This window comes from Pseudopodoces humilis, chromosome 5 (genome assembly GCF_049639895.1).
Source record: "Pseudopodoces humilis isolate 2021_Gansu_Grassland_sample_001 chromosome 5, ASM4963989v1, whole genome shotgun sequence".
Taxonomy (NCBI): domain Eukaryota; kingdom Metazoa; phylum Chordata; class Aves; order Passeriformes; family Paridae; genus Pseudopodoces; species Pseudopodoces humilis.
In genome coordinates, this window is record NC_142204.1 from 874,679 (window position 1) to 892,611 (window position 17,933).

A 17,933-nucleotide genomic window follows, 5' to 3' on the forward strand; every position below is an offset into this window, starting at 1 on the left:
TTAAATAATGACAGGAAGTAAAAAAGGCATTAATAATAAATGTATCAAATAGGCAAAAGGATAATTGCAGAAATTCTGGGGTGCAAAAAGGCAGGGGTGGGCAAGATCTGCTATTTCTAGATTAAAGTCTAATATATAACCAGGGGAAATTGAGGTTTTTTAGATGCAGTTTAGATTGCAGGGTTTTTTACACCCTTGCAAATGTTATGCTTTAGACCTGCAAGTTCATAGAGTCTGGTGTGCAGAGCCAAGGCCTCCACAGTAATTCCAGTTAGGGGCTGGAGAGTGTGTGGTGGCTCTGGAGTAATTTTGAGAATTTACACCAGACTGAAAGGTTTGGGACTGCTCTTTTTCATGGTGACTTTTGGAAGAAAACAAGAGCATTGTTAAGGGTTTTGACAAGCTGTGGGGGCTTTGGGGAAGGTACAGTTGGTGGGCCAGAAGTAATTTTATGAAATCTGTCCAGAACAAAAAGTGAAATGAAGGTACCTTCTGGAAAAAAATCACAAAACCTATTGGGTTGTGGATTTTTATCCACTTTTCTTCATTCCAGCATTTTTTTTCTGCACATTCATGAAGAAGGTACCTGTGAGGGGCACATGGTATTTTTTATAAGCAAAATTTGAATCTGACATCCTGTTCCTATCATTGCTAGTTCTGCTTCCAGCTCTGGAGGTTTTAGACAAAAGCACTCCTGACACAACTGATTTGTCTGCACTGCTCATTTATTTTCTCACAGGACCCCGTGGTTAAACCACTTTGTTGTTGATACTTTTTACAGCGATGTAGAAATGCTTGCCCTAGGATCTGAGCCATAACCTCATGAGGTGGGAGAGGATTGTATAATAGCACCATGACAAACCAGCTCAGGGCTGCAGGATGTTGGAGTGGTTCCCCACAGAAAAGTAAATGGTTTGTTTTTAAATCGTTACAACAACCATTTGCTCTAGAAATTTCCATCCTTTTGGACTTTTTTTTTTTCCTGTGGAGGAGAGAAACTCAGTTTATGTACTTACAGTTATTTTTAAAATTTCTAAGTAAAAGTTTAACATTAGTAGTCCAGCCCTAAGCAGAAGCTTTTTATTTATATGTTTGATATAAGAAGAATTGTAAAAATATTATAATATCACATATTTTATTTGCAACACTGCTTGGACTTTAAGTGCTGGAAAATAATTCTTAGTGGTATCCATCAGGAAGATTAGCTGCTTTTCTTCCACCTTTTGATTTTTTGCCTAATTCCAACAATATATGCATAAATTAGTTCCTTTAATGGAATCACAATACTGATTTTTGGCATTTTCTTGCCAAGACTTGTCACAAAAATGCACACTGAAATGAACAGCAGCTGCAGTGGGAGGTCAGGTCGAATTAAAGGGGGAACATAGAAAATGTCCTTCTAGGTGAACTGATCCCATAGGTTTCATCAGCAGGACACTGCAGAGATTGTTCTGGGTTTGAATGTTCAAAGGGCTGCAACGGAACCAAGCAACTAAACTGGGTTTGGCAAGTAGGAGGGATTTTGGATTGTGTCTCCTTCTTCTTCTGAAGAGTTGAGCTCTCAAATGATCTGATGGAAATTCCAAATAATAAGAACTGCAGCATGTTTTAGGTTGGAGTAGACCTCTGTGTCCAGCAGAGAACATCACTAATTAAAGCAGCCTGCTCAAGGCCTTGTCCAGCTGCATTTTCAGTATCTTCAAGGATGGAGATGCCACAGTCTCTTGGCAGCCTGTTCTGGCATTTGGTGCACCTCATTATGAAAAGAATTTTCCTGATCTCTAATCAGAATTTTCTATGTTCCATTTTACATCTGTCATCTCCTGTCCTGTCCCCTCCAATGGCTTCATGCCCTGTATTTCCTTCTGCAGAGCAATTTTAAAGAAGCCTCCTCTTTTTCAGGCTGAACCAGCCCAATTCCATCAGCCAGTTCTCGATAGCTGCTGCCCAGTGTTGATAGCAGCTTGTTCCACCTGGAGTCGAGTGACAGAAGCACACAGCCTCTTCCATTTGACTCCAGAATTCTCTCTGAGGGACTCTGTGCTTTTTGCTGGCCAGGCCCAGCCCAGAGGGAGGCGTGTGGCTCCCCTGAGGCCTGGGGATCACATCACCAAGAAACTCCCCGGCCTGGCACGGCCCACCGGTTCTTACCCTCCTACGGTTCTGAGTGGGCAGCAGCAAAGTCAGAAGGGATGAGGACAATGAGAAGGGGCCTCTGAGCCTTGGGAAAAGTGGCCAAGAGATCTGGAGCACGAGTTGTGTTCTCTTCTTGCTGCCATTTGCAGGGAATGATGGAGCAAGAGGCAGGAAAGCCGTGCAGACGAGCACCTGGCTCCAAGACCGGTGTAAACAGCAGCATTTTGTGGTTTTTGATCCTGGGTCAGTTTATACAACACTGAGCTCCTGGCAGCAAATGGGCTCCACCTGGACCTGAAGGGAAAAGGGGTTTTAGCTCAGGACTCAGCAGGGCTCACTTTAAACCAGATTTGAACTGGGACAGGGGCATAGCCAGGCTCGACAGAGATAAAGTGGCACCAACCCGCTGGGAAGCAGCTCTGAGGAGAAGGCCCTGGGGGTCCTGGTGGGGACAGCAAGCTGTCCATGAGCCAGCAGCGTGTCCTGGAAGCCAGGAATTGTGCCCTGGGGTTCATTAGGAAGAGCACTGTCAGTAGGGGTGATCCTGCTCCTCTACTCAGCCCTGGTGAGGCCACTCCTGGAGTGCCATGTCCAATTCTGAGCTCCTCACGACAAGAGGGACACAGAGCTCCTGGAGTGAGCCCAGTGCAGAGGGACACAGATAATGAAAGGACTGGAGCATCCCTCTTATCAGGACAGGCTGAGGGAGCTGGGCCTGGGCAGCCTGGAGAGGACTGAGAGGATCCCATCAGTGGCTGAGTATCTGCAGGGAGCCTGCCAGAGGATGGAGCCAGGTTTTTGGTGGTGCCAGGCAATAGGACAAGAGGCAATGGGCAGACACTGATGCTCAGAAGTTCCACCTGAACATGAGGAAGAACTTCTTTCCTGTGCAGTGACCGTGCACTGGAACAGAATGTGCAGAGAGGGTGTGAAATCTCCCTTAGGGAGATGTTCCAGAACCATCTGGAGGCAATGCTGTGTCCCATGTGCTCTGGGGTGGCCCTGCTCGAGCAGATGTCCCACTGTGGCTCCCTCCAGCCTGACCCAGTCTGTGATTCTCTGCAATGTTTATATTCTTCTCTACCTGTACCAGCTAACACAGTTTGTTTGGGGCTTTTTTCTCACATAATATAAAACATGCTGTCTCTAGCTGAGAAGAGCTGTGTTTCCTCTCAGGAAAGTTAATGTGCTGTACTAGCATTCTGCTAAACATCTGGGTTTCAGTAGATTTTCTCCACACACACACACACTGAAAGTCATGTAAGAATTTATTATTTATTATCAAAACAATAAATTTCCAAGGAAATGTGAAATGGTTTCAAATCAATTGTTCTCATTGCAAAGAAGAAACTGTTGAAGAGGCAACCTTAAATATAATAAATAATAAATACTAAGAAAGTGGCTTTACAATAAACTGGTTGTTTAAGGATTAATGTAGCATGTTTCAAGTAGTGATTTATGAATGATGAGTCAGACTTGGAATTCAGAACTTGCTTGACAAAGCAGAGCAAACAATATAAAAATTTTGCGTGATTAAATTGCTTATTGCTTAAGCTCAATTTACGATTAGCTTTTGTTACATTATTCCAAAATAAAATCAAATCCAGATTCAAAGCCTGGACCTTCTCTCTCTTGATCTGAATAGAGACAAGTAGAATCTGCATTCTCTAGCCTCGAGATGCTCATTAAACTTAGAGTTTTCAGTGAGAAACCATAGAGTTATGAAGGGATTGAATCAACAGCTGGCATTTCTATCAGCTTTGAGCTTTCATTTAAGACATTTAATTTTAGTGCATCTCTGATGATTTCATTTGTCTAGCTGTAGATAATTTGCTCTGTATCATTTCTAATATAGGTCAGGGTAGCACAAAGTGTGTCTCACTCTCCTTTGCAGACACAGCCAGGTCATGTATTTTAATGTTCTTTGCAATTGCTTACTTAGAATGGTACTGTTAAAGTCAGGTATTCCATTTATTCTTACACAATTTATTTTCTGTCTTGTGTTTTTAAAACTCCTGTCTCCTCTGGAACCTGAAATTTCCTAAGAAGTTGAAGAAAAACAAAGAAACTTGTTGCATAATTTGCTAATTCTTTACTTGGTTTTAATTTTATAAGCCTTCATTAAGACAGTTTTTCTTCTCCAATATCTATTTATTAACTTTTCCATTTCCTCACAGGATGGCTTTTGTATAACTCCCATTTTTCTAACCGGTCTCAGAATTTTTCTGTTCTTTGATATATCAATTGAAAACTGATTTGCATATTGAAACTAGATGGACTTCTGAAGTAATAACCTGTTTTTAACTTGTTTACTTTTTGGTTTTTTAAACTCACTGCTTTCTGAGGGCTTCATTGGGAGTTTCTTAATTGACTTAGGGGACACCTAACTCACATTTTCATTGAATTCTTCCCCAAGTTGGTGTCTGAACCGTAATCCCAAGAATCTTGTGGTGAAGAAGGAACTGTTCCTCTATAAGAAGAAATTAATTTCTTGTACAGCACAAGTTTTAGTAGGTACAAGTCAAATGACCCACTTAATTGCAAAATTAATTCAGCCTTCAATGGAACAGGTTGGAATACATCTCCACTGCTTTTACCAATTCTCTGTGGTAATTCCAGCTGATGTCCAGGCATGTGTCTTGTATGGATTTTGGATATGCAGTTGTATGAGAACCCTGCTCCCTTCAGTCCCCATGATAACATGAGAGGGTAGACTGAGATTCTTTCTTCTTGCTTTTATTAAATAGACTCAGAACCGTATGAAGCTGATGGCTGACAACTATGAGGATGACCACCTCAAATCCTCATCCCATTCCAACCAAACCAACCACAAGCCCTCCCCTGACCAGGTAATGTCTCTCTCTTTTTTTTTTTTTTGTTTTTAAAGTAATTTTTACTGTGGGGGCTGATGCTTTTGTGTCATAAGCAGTTTTCCCTGACATGCTTGCAGTACCTCAGAACAAAAATAGCATTTCAGAACTCAGCTAGAAACCAGAACTGGATGTTGCTGTTGTGTTGGCTTTGTGTAAAGCTCCTGAAATGTGAATGAACAGTTCCTGGTACCAATTGTTGTTAGGTGGGTGGAGAGGAGGAGGGAGGTAGAAAAGGAACAAAAACTTTCCTCCAATGCGAGACTCGAGTCCTGTATGACATATTCAGGTTTTAGTAGCTCAGGTTCACTGCTTGAGTGTGTGGAGTGCCCAGGGGAGTTTCTTGTCTTCAGCAGCAGGAAATGGTGCTGTGGGATCAGCTTTCTGCTCTGTGGATTGCACACGAGCAGCTCCCTCCATTCCCCACGAGGAAATCCCGGTGCCAAATGAGCACAGACTGCTCCCTCCCAAACTCAGTGGGCCATGAGCTGAAGGGAAATCAATTTACCATCTCCAAAGCAGTGAGGAGCCTCCTGTGGCATTTACAAAGCACAGCCGTGTGCTTGATAACTATTAGAGAGATTAACCATCCCTTGGGCAGCTCAGAAAATGCCAACATAATTGCACATCCCATGCTGCAATCTCATCCACTGCAGTTTAATTAAAATATTAGCCATCATTAATCACTGCCTCAATGGAGTGAAGGAATGCTTCTCTTTGCCCTCTGACTCATGTAGAAATTGGTGAGATCTGAAGGGAAGCATCTCACACTAGACCTTTAAGTGCCAGCCTAATGATACACAGAAATAATGAGTAAAGTACAAGAGGAAAATGGCAAAAGCCAATTACTTATTCCCCCTGCAAAAAGAGATCTTGAAAGGTCTCCATTCATGTCTGCATCCAAAGAAACTAACAGAAAAAATCCCTTTATCAAGGGAGCTTCCCTTTGCATGTTAATTAGTACCTTCCTCCACTTTATGTTGACTGGCTTGAATTTTCTGCAGTGTGCTTGGAAGGTGTTGGTGTTTCACCCTCCTTTTTCAAGAGGGGTGAAATTGTTAATACTGAGAATTATAAGGATTTCCTAATTTCTTAGGAATTTTTTAAATTAATTTTTCTTAATTTGCCACGAATGTTAGAATACCTTTTGTTTCTACACTGCAGTCTAAAGAGCTGAAGCCATTTCCAGCAGGTAACTTTGGTACATGCTTGCAGATGAATGCAGCGTAAATGAAATGAAAAGATAATATGTAAAAACAAAATCAAATTTAGATATTCTAAAATCAGAAATTCTTGCAAAGACCCTGCAGGGAAGGGCAGTAAGGAAGAGAGGGGTTGGGAAGAGGCTCTGCCTGCACTTCCCCTCTGCAAAGGGACATTTTTGGAAGCTGCCAAAGCCTGCAGGAGAGCGAAGGAAACCGAGGTAGCTCAGAGTACTGCGTGAGGAATTGCTTTGTACTGCTGTTTGTACTTGCCAATGTGCTTTAAATACTAACCAAGTCTTTCTTTCATTCCCATGCTGCTCTGGGGCTCTCCTCCCACTGCCACCTGTGCACCTGTAGGATGAGGAGGAGGGTATTTGGGCATAACCAGTCAGATGCTCTTAGCTCAGCCATTTTGTTCAGAACGGTGAGAACCATCCTCTCCTGCCAACAGCAAAGTTCCCAGAGTCACTCCCACACCTCCCTCGTGTGCCTTGTGAGACCTGGCTGTGCTCCCTCCCCTTGCTCCCTGTCTGTGCATGAGGGGGGTTCTCACCTGCTTGTGTGCACTTTGTGATTCTCTTCTTCTAATCATCCCATCATTGTTTCACCCTGCTGTGGGGAGAACTTTCCAGGGCATGGAATCGAGTTTCTGTGCCAGCACGAGAGAACAGGAAATGTCTTTCATATCATTTAGCATTGACCTCGTGGAGGAAGTGTTTTCAGTCGGATTCTTGTTCAAAGCTGTTTGCTCCACAGCCAAACCTGTGTGTGCTTTTTCCATCCTGGTTGGTAAAGAATTGGCTTTGAGATAGATAATGTTCCTCCTGAAAATAATGTTCCTCCTGAAGGTAATGTTCCTCCTGAAGGTAATGTTCCTCCTGAAGGTAATGTTCCTCCTGAAGACAATGTTCCTCCTGAAGGTTTTAAGCATGTTGAGATCTGCTGCTGAGATTGCTGCCGTGCACACTGTCCAACCTAGTCACAGATATTTCTCAACTCACAATACAGGATTCTCTAGATGGACCAGGAGTACAAATTGTAAATGTGAAGGCAAAGGGGAATTTCCCCTTAACCTTCCTCCCTCCCTTCCATCTCCCTCATTCTTTCAAAACAATGGGGGAGAAATTAGGAGCTGTTTTTCATTTAAAGTGCATTTTGTTTCTCTGTGTCCACAATTTTTCCTTTTCTGCTGTCAAATTGTCCCCACAACAACTCCCATTTCCAAAAAGGAGGACACTAGAGAGGACAGAGCCTTTCTCCTCACACCTGTTCTTTAGCAAAAAACCTTTTACTGGCCAGGAGTCAAATACTGACTATGACACTACAGTACATGGGATTCATTTATGCCTTGGAGTATCAGTTTTAAAGCAGAATACATTTCTCTGAAGTACTTGAAGTATTTTAAAGGACTGATGTCAGTATTTTAAAAATCTACATGAAACTTTTTCCTCCTTCACTTATCCTTTCAAGAAACAAATATTTCACACGAGTTTCTGTGCACTTTTTCCTAAGAATTTGATTTTTTTCATATCAGCTATTTGAAAGAAAACTGAAAAATTCTGTGGAAATCCTGGACCCTTGAATTTCTGAAAATTGTTGCTTTGTATTAGATTTGTAAAACATTCATGAGAGAATAAGGAACTCTCATCTCTTGCACTCGCTCAATTAACTACAGACTTAGAGTCTGTCTGACTGTATAGATCAAATCCCTCTTTTCAAGCCAACCATCTGAAAAATTTAATCCAACTGTGACAGTGTCAAACTTGAATTTCATGCCTTGGGGTTTGAACTGAGAAAATCTCTTCAGTGGACAGATTGATAAAGTGCTTCATTAATTTCCACTCGCTGTTGATTTCACATTCTTTTTGAATCACCGCTCTTGCAATGGTTGTGCTCTCGGGGATGTTGTTAAATGCTTTAGAGATAATGCTTGTAAAAAAGATCAGCTGAAGCACAGAAATTAAACAGGAGAGATCAGGTAAGTAAATGATGAAAAGGAAGAGGACACTCGCTATGAAGGTAGGAATAATTCTGATTTTCCTTCTGGAGCAAACCTGGAGTTTGTGTAGAAAACAATGAGGGAAAGATCTGTCTCTTTCCTCTCCCATGTGCTGATGCATTTAAGAATGCAGCTGTGCTATGAGTATGGCTCTTCATAGTTTTCTGAATTAATGGGTGGCTGACATTAAATACAGCTTCTCTCTCCAGTTGGAGGCACTTTCCTCAGGAAAGCTGTTACAGAGCATCCCAGTCAAAATAAAGAGTCAGCCAGCAGCCTTGCCTTCCACACACACACCAGAAACTTGTCAGCCTCGAGATTGTCATGCATACATCAGCAGGGAGGGTGTAAAGGTGATGGATGCTTCCCAAGCCAGTTATTCCCAACAGAGCACATGTTTTTACTGTGATATTCCACGTTCATTTAAAAAAAAACCGCCCTTATTCTCTTTGTAAAAGCTAAGATGATGTAAGTTACAGAGTCCCTGACCTCCATGTGTTAAATTAAATTTATGTATTACAATGATAAAATGTAACTAATAGCAGGGGACTTGGCAATAAGTTTGTTTTTTAAGGTTCCTTCAGGTCTGTGGATGGAATCGCCTCCAGTCAATACTGAAGATTAAATGGAGACCAAAAAACTATGTACAATAATTAACTACATTATTTTATTTTTATGGTTTAGGTCTTAAGGTTTTTCCCCTCCAGCATTCTGGAATTGACTTGAATTTAATATTTACTTATGCCAAGTCTGTACATGACAGCATTATCAGGTAGAGGTCCCCTGAAATGGAGCACTGTTCATAAACATCTGCACCCTGCCTGTAATTTCTGAGGATGGTAGTTTACATTTCAGTTTGTAGTTCAATGTAAATACCATCTTTCACCCTGAAATAGTCCTTCCTTGCATTTTTCACTAGGCTCATTTCCTTGCTGCCTGGATTTCTTATGACTCCTTTTATTCCCCAGATGGAGCTCTATCCCCCTCCACATCCCAGTCAGTTCCAGTGTGCTTTCACATCAGGATGCTCTTGGGTCTCTCTCACATGCCAAAGTGCTCTGGCCAATGGCTTAATTAGTTATTACTCCCTTTGATCTAGAATAATAAGAATTTACACCTGAAGAGATCTAATACATGCAAAAAGACAGGTGTGTGTGTGGGTGTATCCTCTTGTAAACCTGTGCCACGGGGAAAGGAGAAAATTTCCATACAGAAATTTCCCAAGCTGCTCAATTCATCCAGTTGTCTTGTGAAGCACAGCTGTGCTCCCTAAAATGGGAGAAAGAGTGGGTGTGGTTCAGAAATCTGCTTCATCCAGTAAAAAAAAAAAAAAAAATAAAAATATTATTATGTTTATTCGAGCAACAGTGGAATGGTCAAAGAGATAGTGGGGAACTGGAGTGCATAACAACAGAGATATTTCAAGATGATGAAAATATTGGCAATTCCTGTGACTGTAAAAATATTGTAAGACAAAAGTGGTTCTTCTTTGTGACATTTTTCTTTAATACTTGAGCTTGGCAGGTTTAACTCAGAAGCAGTAAGCATTGTGAGCTAGGCACTGAGGGCACTCACAAAATTCAGATTTCAGAGGTGATGTCTGTGGTGGAAAGAGGGGGTAAGTCATTACAGGAAAATATTTGGCTAATCTCAAGGCTTAATGTAATCTTTGCCAGAGCAGTCAAACCACGTGAAGTTCTCATTGGGATCACTACAACACTGAAAGTGTCTATTCTTTGGGAAGCTTCTTTTTCTACATTATTTCTCTCAATTTCTGATTAAATTTTAGTGAAGTAAAATTTAGTGAAGACACTTCTGATTTCTTTTAGTGAAGTAAATAGTTTTCCATGGTGAGTTTCATGTTTAGATTACACAGGATTAATTCACTACATAAATGTGATCTTCTCTCCACAAGACACATTTTGTACAGGACTGCTTGTCCTGCTGTCACACTTCTGAGCTTCTCAATATTGTCACTCACTACGCTGTGACCTCATAAGCCTTTTGACTAGATTTATTTTCAATATGGTCTTTTTAATTGTTAGATCATGCAAAATGGTCAAAACCACCAGGCCTTCATGCCTGACTCATATTACATTGTTATTTACTGGACACACTACTAGACCACGATTCAGAAGATAAATTCATTCCTGTCTCCAACCACTCACTTGTTCTCTTTCTCCCTGTCTCAAATCCTCTAATCGCAAAAGGAGCTGAAGTTTTTGTAAAAGTGCAAGTTCTGCTTGGGAGAAGTGCTGAGTTAGTGCTAGGTATTATTACTGTGAGATATTTGGAAATTGTCTTGTTAAAGTGATATGATACAATTCTAATACCTCATTTTTGAAATTGTTCCTGAAATTATGTTAGGTTTGTGTTTGACTCTCTTACTACTTCCTATTTTTTTTCCAAGATCCTATTCCTTCCTAAGAAAAGGGAAAATAACCCGTATTTTTTAGGAGCTGCCATTCCAGCATGCTGGACAAAGCTCTTTCAACCACTGTCTCTTGTTCTTTACTGACATCTCTTGTCTTCTGAAGAGTCATTTCTTCCCCTCTCTAAAAATCTATAAACTAATTGTGTAGTACAATAATGATATTGTACTACATAAGGACAATTCTTCATCCAGGCCTGCAAGAGCATTGTGAAAGTGTCTTGTGCTTGCCTTGGAGACATACCCTGTGCAAAATTTGAAGGCAGCTACATGTGATAATGTTACATTGCTTAAATTTGTCCTGACAGAGATAGAGAGAGGCCAGATTCATTTTTGTCATCAGATGTTGGTGACAATCAGGGCTCTTCACTCCCCTTTTTGGATGGGCAACTTTTAGTAAGAACCCTAATGTGATGCCCTCAAATAAGATGATGTAACAAATTTATCCTTAGGAGGGTTTGGGAAGAATGCTTTCCTTGAGACAAAGTCAGCTTCCACTCCTGGTCCTTTCCTTTTGGAGAACAATTCTACTGCTAGCTTTTTTTTTTTCCCCTAAAACTATTATTTTGCTGTTGAATAACTAATTTCTGTCAGAAGAATATATTCTCTGTCCAAGAATGTTATATCTATGAGCACAAAAGAGCTGATCTTGATACGTTGTTCATCTTCTTTCTGATCCCAGAATGATAAAACCAAGATTTCCAGATGGAATTTTGTAATCTGCAGCTCTGGGATGAATTAAACACTCACAACAGAGGTGTAACTGGACTGTATCACTGTCTTCCTATTATTCTTACAGATCAAAGAAAAACACAAGTAGATACTTACAGTCTAAAACATTCAAAACAGATGGCTGGTTTCTTTTTGTAGAGATTTGTGCTTTTCAACAGAACAATGGCAAAAAGGCCATCATTCATTTCTGCCAGATGAGATTATGCCAGGTCTGTGTCTTATTTTCTCTTTTGATTTGCAGCTGAACATAATCTTCTACTGGTGGCTTGGTCTTTGTAGCAAGTAGGGATTCTGCACTCAAACATTTTTGTTTCTGGCCACTTCCAGGAGAATTGTTCCTTGCAGCTTGTGTGATATTCTGTAATATCTCACAGCCATTCTGAGCTCTGGCACTCCTAGGCAGGACACTCAGAGGATGAGCAGCTGTCACTTAGAAGGAAAGAAATTGAGGGACAGGGGAGATGAACAATGTAAGAAGAAGAATCGAGCCCAAACCTGCTTTCCAGTGTATTAACTATGAAAACAAGCTCCAGAGAATGGTAACTAAAATAAAAACATGTAGCCAGTTTAGACACTGCATTTTCCTGGCTGGTGAAGTTGCTAATGACTGGTGGACAGGTCAGGATTTCCAGTTCCATCTCACAGTACTCACTGCAGGCTCTCCAGCTACATCTGATTGTCAAAGTAACTTTTAGATAAGAACAACTACATATATGTATAAATAGGTGTATTTATTCATGGGATTTCGCATTTGCAACTCCAGAAAGACTTCCTAAAAGCAGATAAACCTTCACAGGTCTTTGCTTTGGAAGTGGCTTGCAGCAGGTAGAGAGCTGCCACGGCAGAATGAAGACCCAGAGTTGGAGAACACCGAGCTTGCTGTCACCTGCAGACAGGGAGGTTACAGTTCATGTGAACAGGAGAAGCTGATGGTGTTCTCTGGTACTTGGGAAACACCTCCTGCTTTGTGTTAGCAGCAGGGAGACAGCAGAGAGACAGCAGAGCACAGCCCTGGTGCATCAGCATCGCCACAGCCACGCTCCCCTGCACCGTGCTGCCACGTCCTGCTGTCAGACAAAAAAAGGCACAGTTCCTATTTCCCCTTGGCACAGCAGGAATACAGCACACCAAGAAATGTGGGCACCATTTCCTATTTCCCCTTGTCACAGCAGGAATACAGCACACCAAGAAATGTGGGCACCATTTCCTATTTCCCCTTGGCACAGCAGGAATACAGCACACCAAGAAATGTGGGCACCATTTCCTATTTCCCCTTGGCACAACAGGAATACAGCACACCAAGAAATGTGGGTACTTGCTCGTTCACAAGACCTAAAAAGCTTGAGTGCAATAAAAATATAAGCAGGTTGTTCTTACTGATATTCTAGCTGCTGTATTTTTGTAGAGAAGGAATCAGCATAAATTCTGACTGATTCTGTGGAATCAACACTTGCCTAGTTACACCTAGGAAGGTTTGATCAGGAGAATGCTGTTTAAATCCAAGCTGCAAACATTGCAGTTAAATTATTTTTGCTTACTGTGGGACTCCTTTATTTTCCTTGATGATAATTGTCACTGACTACCCAGTTTCACAGCTTTCTATAATTTAATTTATTATTCAAAAATTTACCCTGGTAAGTAACACAGCTTACAGGGGTGAAGTGTTCCAATGAAGATTTTAATAATAAAGGTGTGAGGTGTGCACAGTGCAAGTTGCCGGTGTCATGGAAAGCACTTCTGCATTTGTTATGTATAAAAATATTTTAGAACTACTCGCTCTTTTTGAGTGCTTTAGGAACCCAACCAACCCTCTGCAATTCTCTGCTTCACCTACATGATGGGGAAAGGTTTTTATTTAAACTCAGGGAGCTAATGACAAAACTCCTATCCCCAGTTTGTTTTTTTTCTCTTCTTTTTTTCTGTTCTGGATTTTTCCCAAGGTGAAGAGGGTGAACTCTGGAAATCATTAATCCATGGGATTTGTTCATGGTGTATAAAAATTTCAAAAATAATTTGCTATATAAAAATGATTTCCTAATTGATTCTGTCAGAAAGGAACTGAGTAAGACAGCTCTGTCAAAATAGCCAGAATCTCTTTTAGCTCCTCAAGTATATTGTTCTGGTTTATGAGGGGAAAATTTTGAAGGTTAGAGTTAAATCCTTTATTTTTTTTTGTCTTTAAAATAATGTAAAGAATACTGAGCCTGTCCTTGAGCTTTTGTGTGGGGGTCTTCTGAAGAAACCAAGTATCTCTGTATCAGTGAACTGAGCTGAACTGAACTGAGGTCAGGACGTGTCTTTTGGAGAACTTTCTTCTGTTTCCATTTAAAATAATGAAGGGAAGACATCAGTGATGAATTGCTCTGAATTTGGGAAAGCTTTGCACGTTCTGAGCCAAATTCATGCCTCATAAAACTCCTTTGCATTCAGTGGTTACAATATTATTGTTGAACCCTTCTGTTTGTTGCCAAACAAACACAAATGGTCTGAGCAAGAAGGCATAATTCAATTTGCCATGCAAATACTTCCAGACTGTGTCACTCACTATCTTAGTTTATTTTCATATCTCTCATTATAAGATATTTAGTTGTAGAGGCAAAATATCCTTGTCTGGCAATATCTATAATAAAACCCAGATCCAGGGAGGTATACAGAGATTTGTCAGGTCCTTTTGAAATAATTCCTTTTTAACAAACATATGTGCTTACACAGTCTTTGGCCCCATCCTCTCCTGTGCTGTGGTAGTTTGGGAAGTAGGTTTTGTTGGGTAGCATAGTTGCAATTGTATGTAACAAAGTTTGAAATTAATTTTCCACTCTCATGTGGATGTGGTTGATGGGAGATAAAGGACTACCTGCACTGTGTTCCCAAACATATTTATGTCCAGTCTGAAGTTTTGAGGAGGTGTTTGGTGGTGCTTTGGGTTTCTGCTTGGATTTTTTTCAGAATTCCTTCTTTATTTGTGCTGTGCAGGATTTACCATGAGCACTCACAGTGTGTAGATCAGGTTGGCAAAGCTAGATCATTTCTCAAATTACTTAATTCCTTGGAAACTTTCAGATTTATTCCACCTACACTTCTTTGTGGCACTTTTAATAACAAAAACACTGTCATTGTTTACTTTGACACCTGAGATTGTTTCTCAGTTCTATTTTATTTTCTTCTTGATCTAGCTGCACTTCCAGGGATTTATTTTTTTTTTCCTCTCAGATATTTTCTTTTGAATTAATCTTTGAATTAATTGATTGCAAAATGAAGACCACTTAGCAGCATCACCCTGTGCTGTAGGGTTCTGTGGTGGGTATATACACACAGTCTGTGCACACAAGGCAGTCAGGTTAACAGGGGGGTATGGCAGCAAATGTAAATATGCCAAATGTAAATATGGCACTTTATTGCCCTTGCTGTGTCAAAAAATGCTATTTTCTCCCTTCTTTTTCAAAGATAACTGCTGTTGATCCATGATCAACCTCCACATTGATGAATTATTCTGACAAGTAAGGCGAAGTTGTGTAAGGAGATAACTTTTACAAGGTCAAATGATGCAGTTGCAAAAACAGGCAGGTTTTTAGGGGTGTCTCTAAGACTTTATTTCAAAATGGCAGCTGCAGGTTCTTTTAAGTGGAAATTTAGAAGATATTTTCTGAAATTAATAAAGTTAAATGCTTGGTTCTGAAAAAGAAAAGTGGTTGGTTCCTTCAGAGAAAAAGGGATTGCTAGCAGGGAGAAAGGTGACCAGGTCATTGGCCCTTCTGCCTGGAGAAGGAATCATTTAAAGCTGGTGCTTGTGGGGAATTTCACATTGATTAAACTCACTCTTTCTTCTGCAGATGTCTGTGGACATTTGCTGGTTTTCTTTTCCAAATAACCACCTATGTATTTTTGCATACTTCCAGTACACACTGCTTGCACATATAGGTATTGAAATGCAGAGATTTAGCATATAAACCTTGAAATTCAGATACCCACATTTCAGTTGACCATTGTCCAGCAACAGTAGGACTAGCAGTGAAGAAGCAATCTCATTTCATTCTAAAGCTTTTTTGCCCCAATGGCGTGTAAACCCATAGCTAGATTCACATTTGTCATAGTCAGAGATTTTAAAACAATGTACAAAATCTCTGAACATGTTGTTTTCAAGTCAAATTTGGAGTATGTTCTCAAATATCTTTATTAGGCAGTTGAGGTTGGTTGGGTTTGCATGAGAGATTTGTCAGGCATTCCACTGTCTTGATAGAACATTCATGGTTGGGTTCTTTTCCCCTTGGACTGAGATAGATGAGGGAGAGGCAGTTTTCTCTTGTTCTGACTTGATTGCTTATTCTTCTTTTATCTATATTAAATATACACAGAGTACAAGGACCTACGTGCACTAAGATAGAAAGGTACAAAATGACCATCAAAGATCTTCTTCAAGGTCTTTTATATGTCTATTTACCCAATTAACAAATGCCAAGTTAATTGTTTTTCTAAGTGATCCAATGACCCAACACCTGTGTGCTGCACTGCAGCATTTTTTTACCTATCCAATCACCTACTGCTACCCAAAAACCTCTGGAAGAAGAAGATGAAGCAGAAAGAAGGACAAGAAACAACACCCTAAATCCCCCATCTTGTCTTCTGTTCTCTAAACTAGTTTAAACTCTAACTTTTTCACCCAGTGACTTAAGAAAACTTTCTAGTTTACACACTTACACTCCTAGCTTTTCTGTTTAACTTTCACAGTTGTTTCCATGGTGTGATATGAAATTCAGTGTTTTCTTGGATGTCAGAGCCAGGTGTCAGAGGTAAGGGCACACTCTCAGTGCCTCAGACTCCAACATTGCACGTTTCTGCCTCAGAGCTGTAGTGATTGCCTTTTTTAGTGAGATGTTGTCAAACCTAGCTGGCCATTAGCAATATTCTGAGGTTTAGGGTACATTAAGCAGACTTCATTCCACGCATTGATGAGGATGGCCTAAACCTATCAGGGCAATTAATGAACCAGGGCTGCTTTAGAAGGCACTCCTGGGTTTGGTCTGTTCACCCACTGTTTTCCTAGAAAGCTCTGCAGCTCTGAGCTGATCCTGAGAACACCATGTGGGTTATGAACCCTGCTTTTCCACTTAGCAAACGCTCTTCCACCCTCTTGAGATAAGGCAGGGCAGCTGTGCTGTGTGGGAAGCTCAGTGCCTCTTGCTCAGGGCCAGCTCCAGTTAGATATGGCAGGAATTCAGATATAAGGGCACTTCCTACTCCACTGGCAGCATTTAATGGATCCCAAGTGAGGGCAGTGATTGCTCTGTGAGCAGCTTTGGGAGGGCTGCTAGTTAAGAACTTTCACACGCCTCTTTTGGCCTCTTTCCAGCTCGAGGTAAAAGGGGGAAGGGTGCAGGAGGAATGTGCTTGGAAAGGGGATTTATCCCTGGGCAGTCAAATTCAACTGTTGGATGAAAATATTCCATTCTTACTTGCTAGATAGCTCTGCTTTCTCTTCATCAAGGAGGGTTTCTGTTCACAAAGAGTAGCCAGGAAATTTACCCAGACAGATCCTTTTCAGACTGGAATCTCACATCTGACAGATACTAAAGAGATTGTGGTATCTGAAATGAATACAAGGCAGCTACTACATTGATTGGGCTAGTTATTATCTATTATCTAGACATTGACTGTTACATTTTTATAGAACAGTATCTTCTTAAGGTGTGATAATCCATCATTTTACCCTCTGTGGGCAAATCAAATAGTAAGAAAGATAGGAAAGCCATCCATTAAATTAGAAGTGTCACTGGTTTTCACTTGCACAGGCAATCCATTTTCAGATCAGAATCTTGGTAACAGATATTATCTGAAATTGGGGTGCATGGTTACTGAATTAGTTACATTAGTCACTGAATTCAGTAAATAACCAAAGCTGATGGATGTAATTGGCTAAAGGCAGTTTTGCTTGGTGATGGAAGTGAAATGTAACTGTTGATTCTATTAAAATGTCCCTTGCTCTTGCCCTGTGTACAGGACAGCAGAGTGTTCTGCCCTGCTGCAGTTTGCAGTCACAGAATCACAGACTGGGTCAGGCTGGAGGGAGCCACAGTGGGACATCTGCTCGAGCAGGGCCACCCCAGAGCACATGGGACACAGCATTGCCTCCAGATGGTTCTGGAACATCTCCCTAAGGGAGATTTCACACCCTCTCTGCACGTTCTGTTCCAGTGCACGGTCACTGCACAGGAAAGAAGTTCTTCCTCATGTTCAGGTGGAACTTCTGAGCATCAGTGTCTGCCCATTGCCTCTTGTCCTATTGCCTGGCACCACCAAAAACCTGTCTCCATCCTCTGGCAGGCTCCCTGCAGATACTCAGCCACTGATGGGATCCTCTCAGTCCTCTCCAGGCTGCCCAGGCCCAGCTCCCTCAGCCTGTCCTGATAAGAGGGATGCTCCAGTCCCCTCATCATTTTTGCTGCTCTCCCTGGCCTCTCTCCAGGAGCTCCTTGTGCTGAGGAGCCCAGAACTGGACACAGCACTCCAGTATGGCCTCACCAGGGCAGAGCAGAGGGGCAGGATCTTCCAGGCTTCCCTTGGAG

At 41.2% G+C, this 17,933-nt stretch overlaps 1 protein-coding gene across 10 annotated transcripts in view; it reads left to right on the forward strand.

The window, feature by feature from the left end:
* ERC1 (ELKS/RAB6-interacting/CAST family member 1) overlaps positions 1–17,933 on the forward strand; it is a 274,756-nt gene that overhangs the window by 236,889 nt on the left and 19,934 nt on the right. For 8 of the 10 annotated variants that reach the window (XM_014259338.2, XM_088054896.1, XM_088054899.1 and 5 more), the window contains one exon: positions 4,884–4,985. In XM_014259338.2, the coding sequence (XP_014114813.1) occupies positions 4,884–4,985 (102 nt within the window). Of the gene's footprint in view, positions 1–4,883; positions 4,986–6,568; positions 6,636–17,933 lie in introns of all 10 variants that reach the window. The other 2 variants (XM_088054903.1, XM_088054904.1) reach the window with 1 other exon arrangement.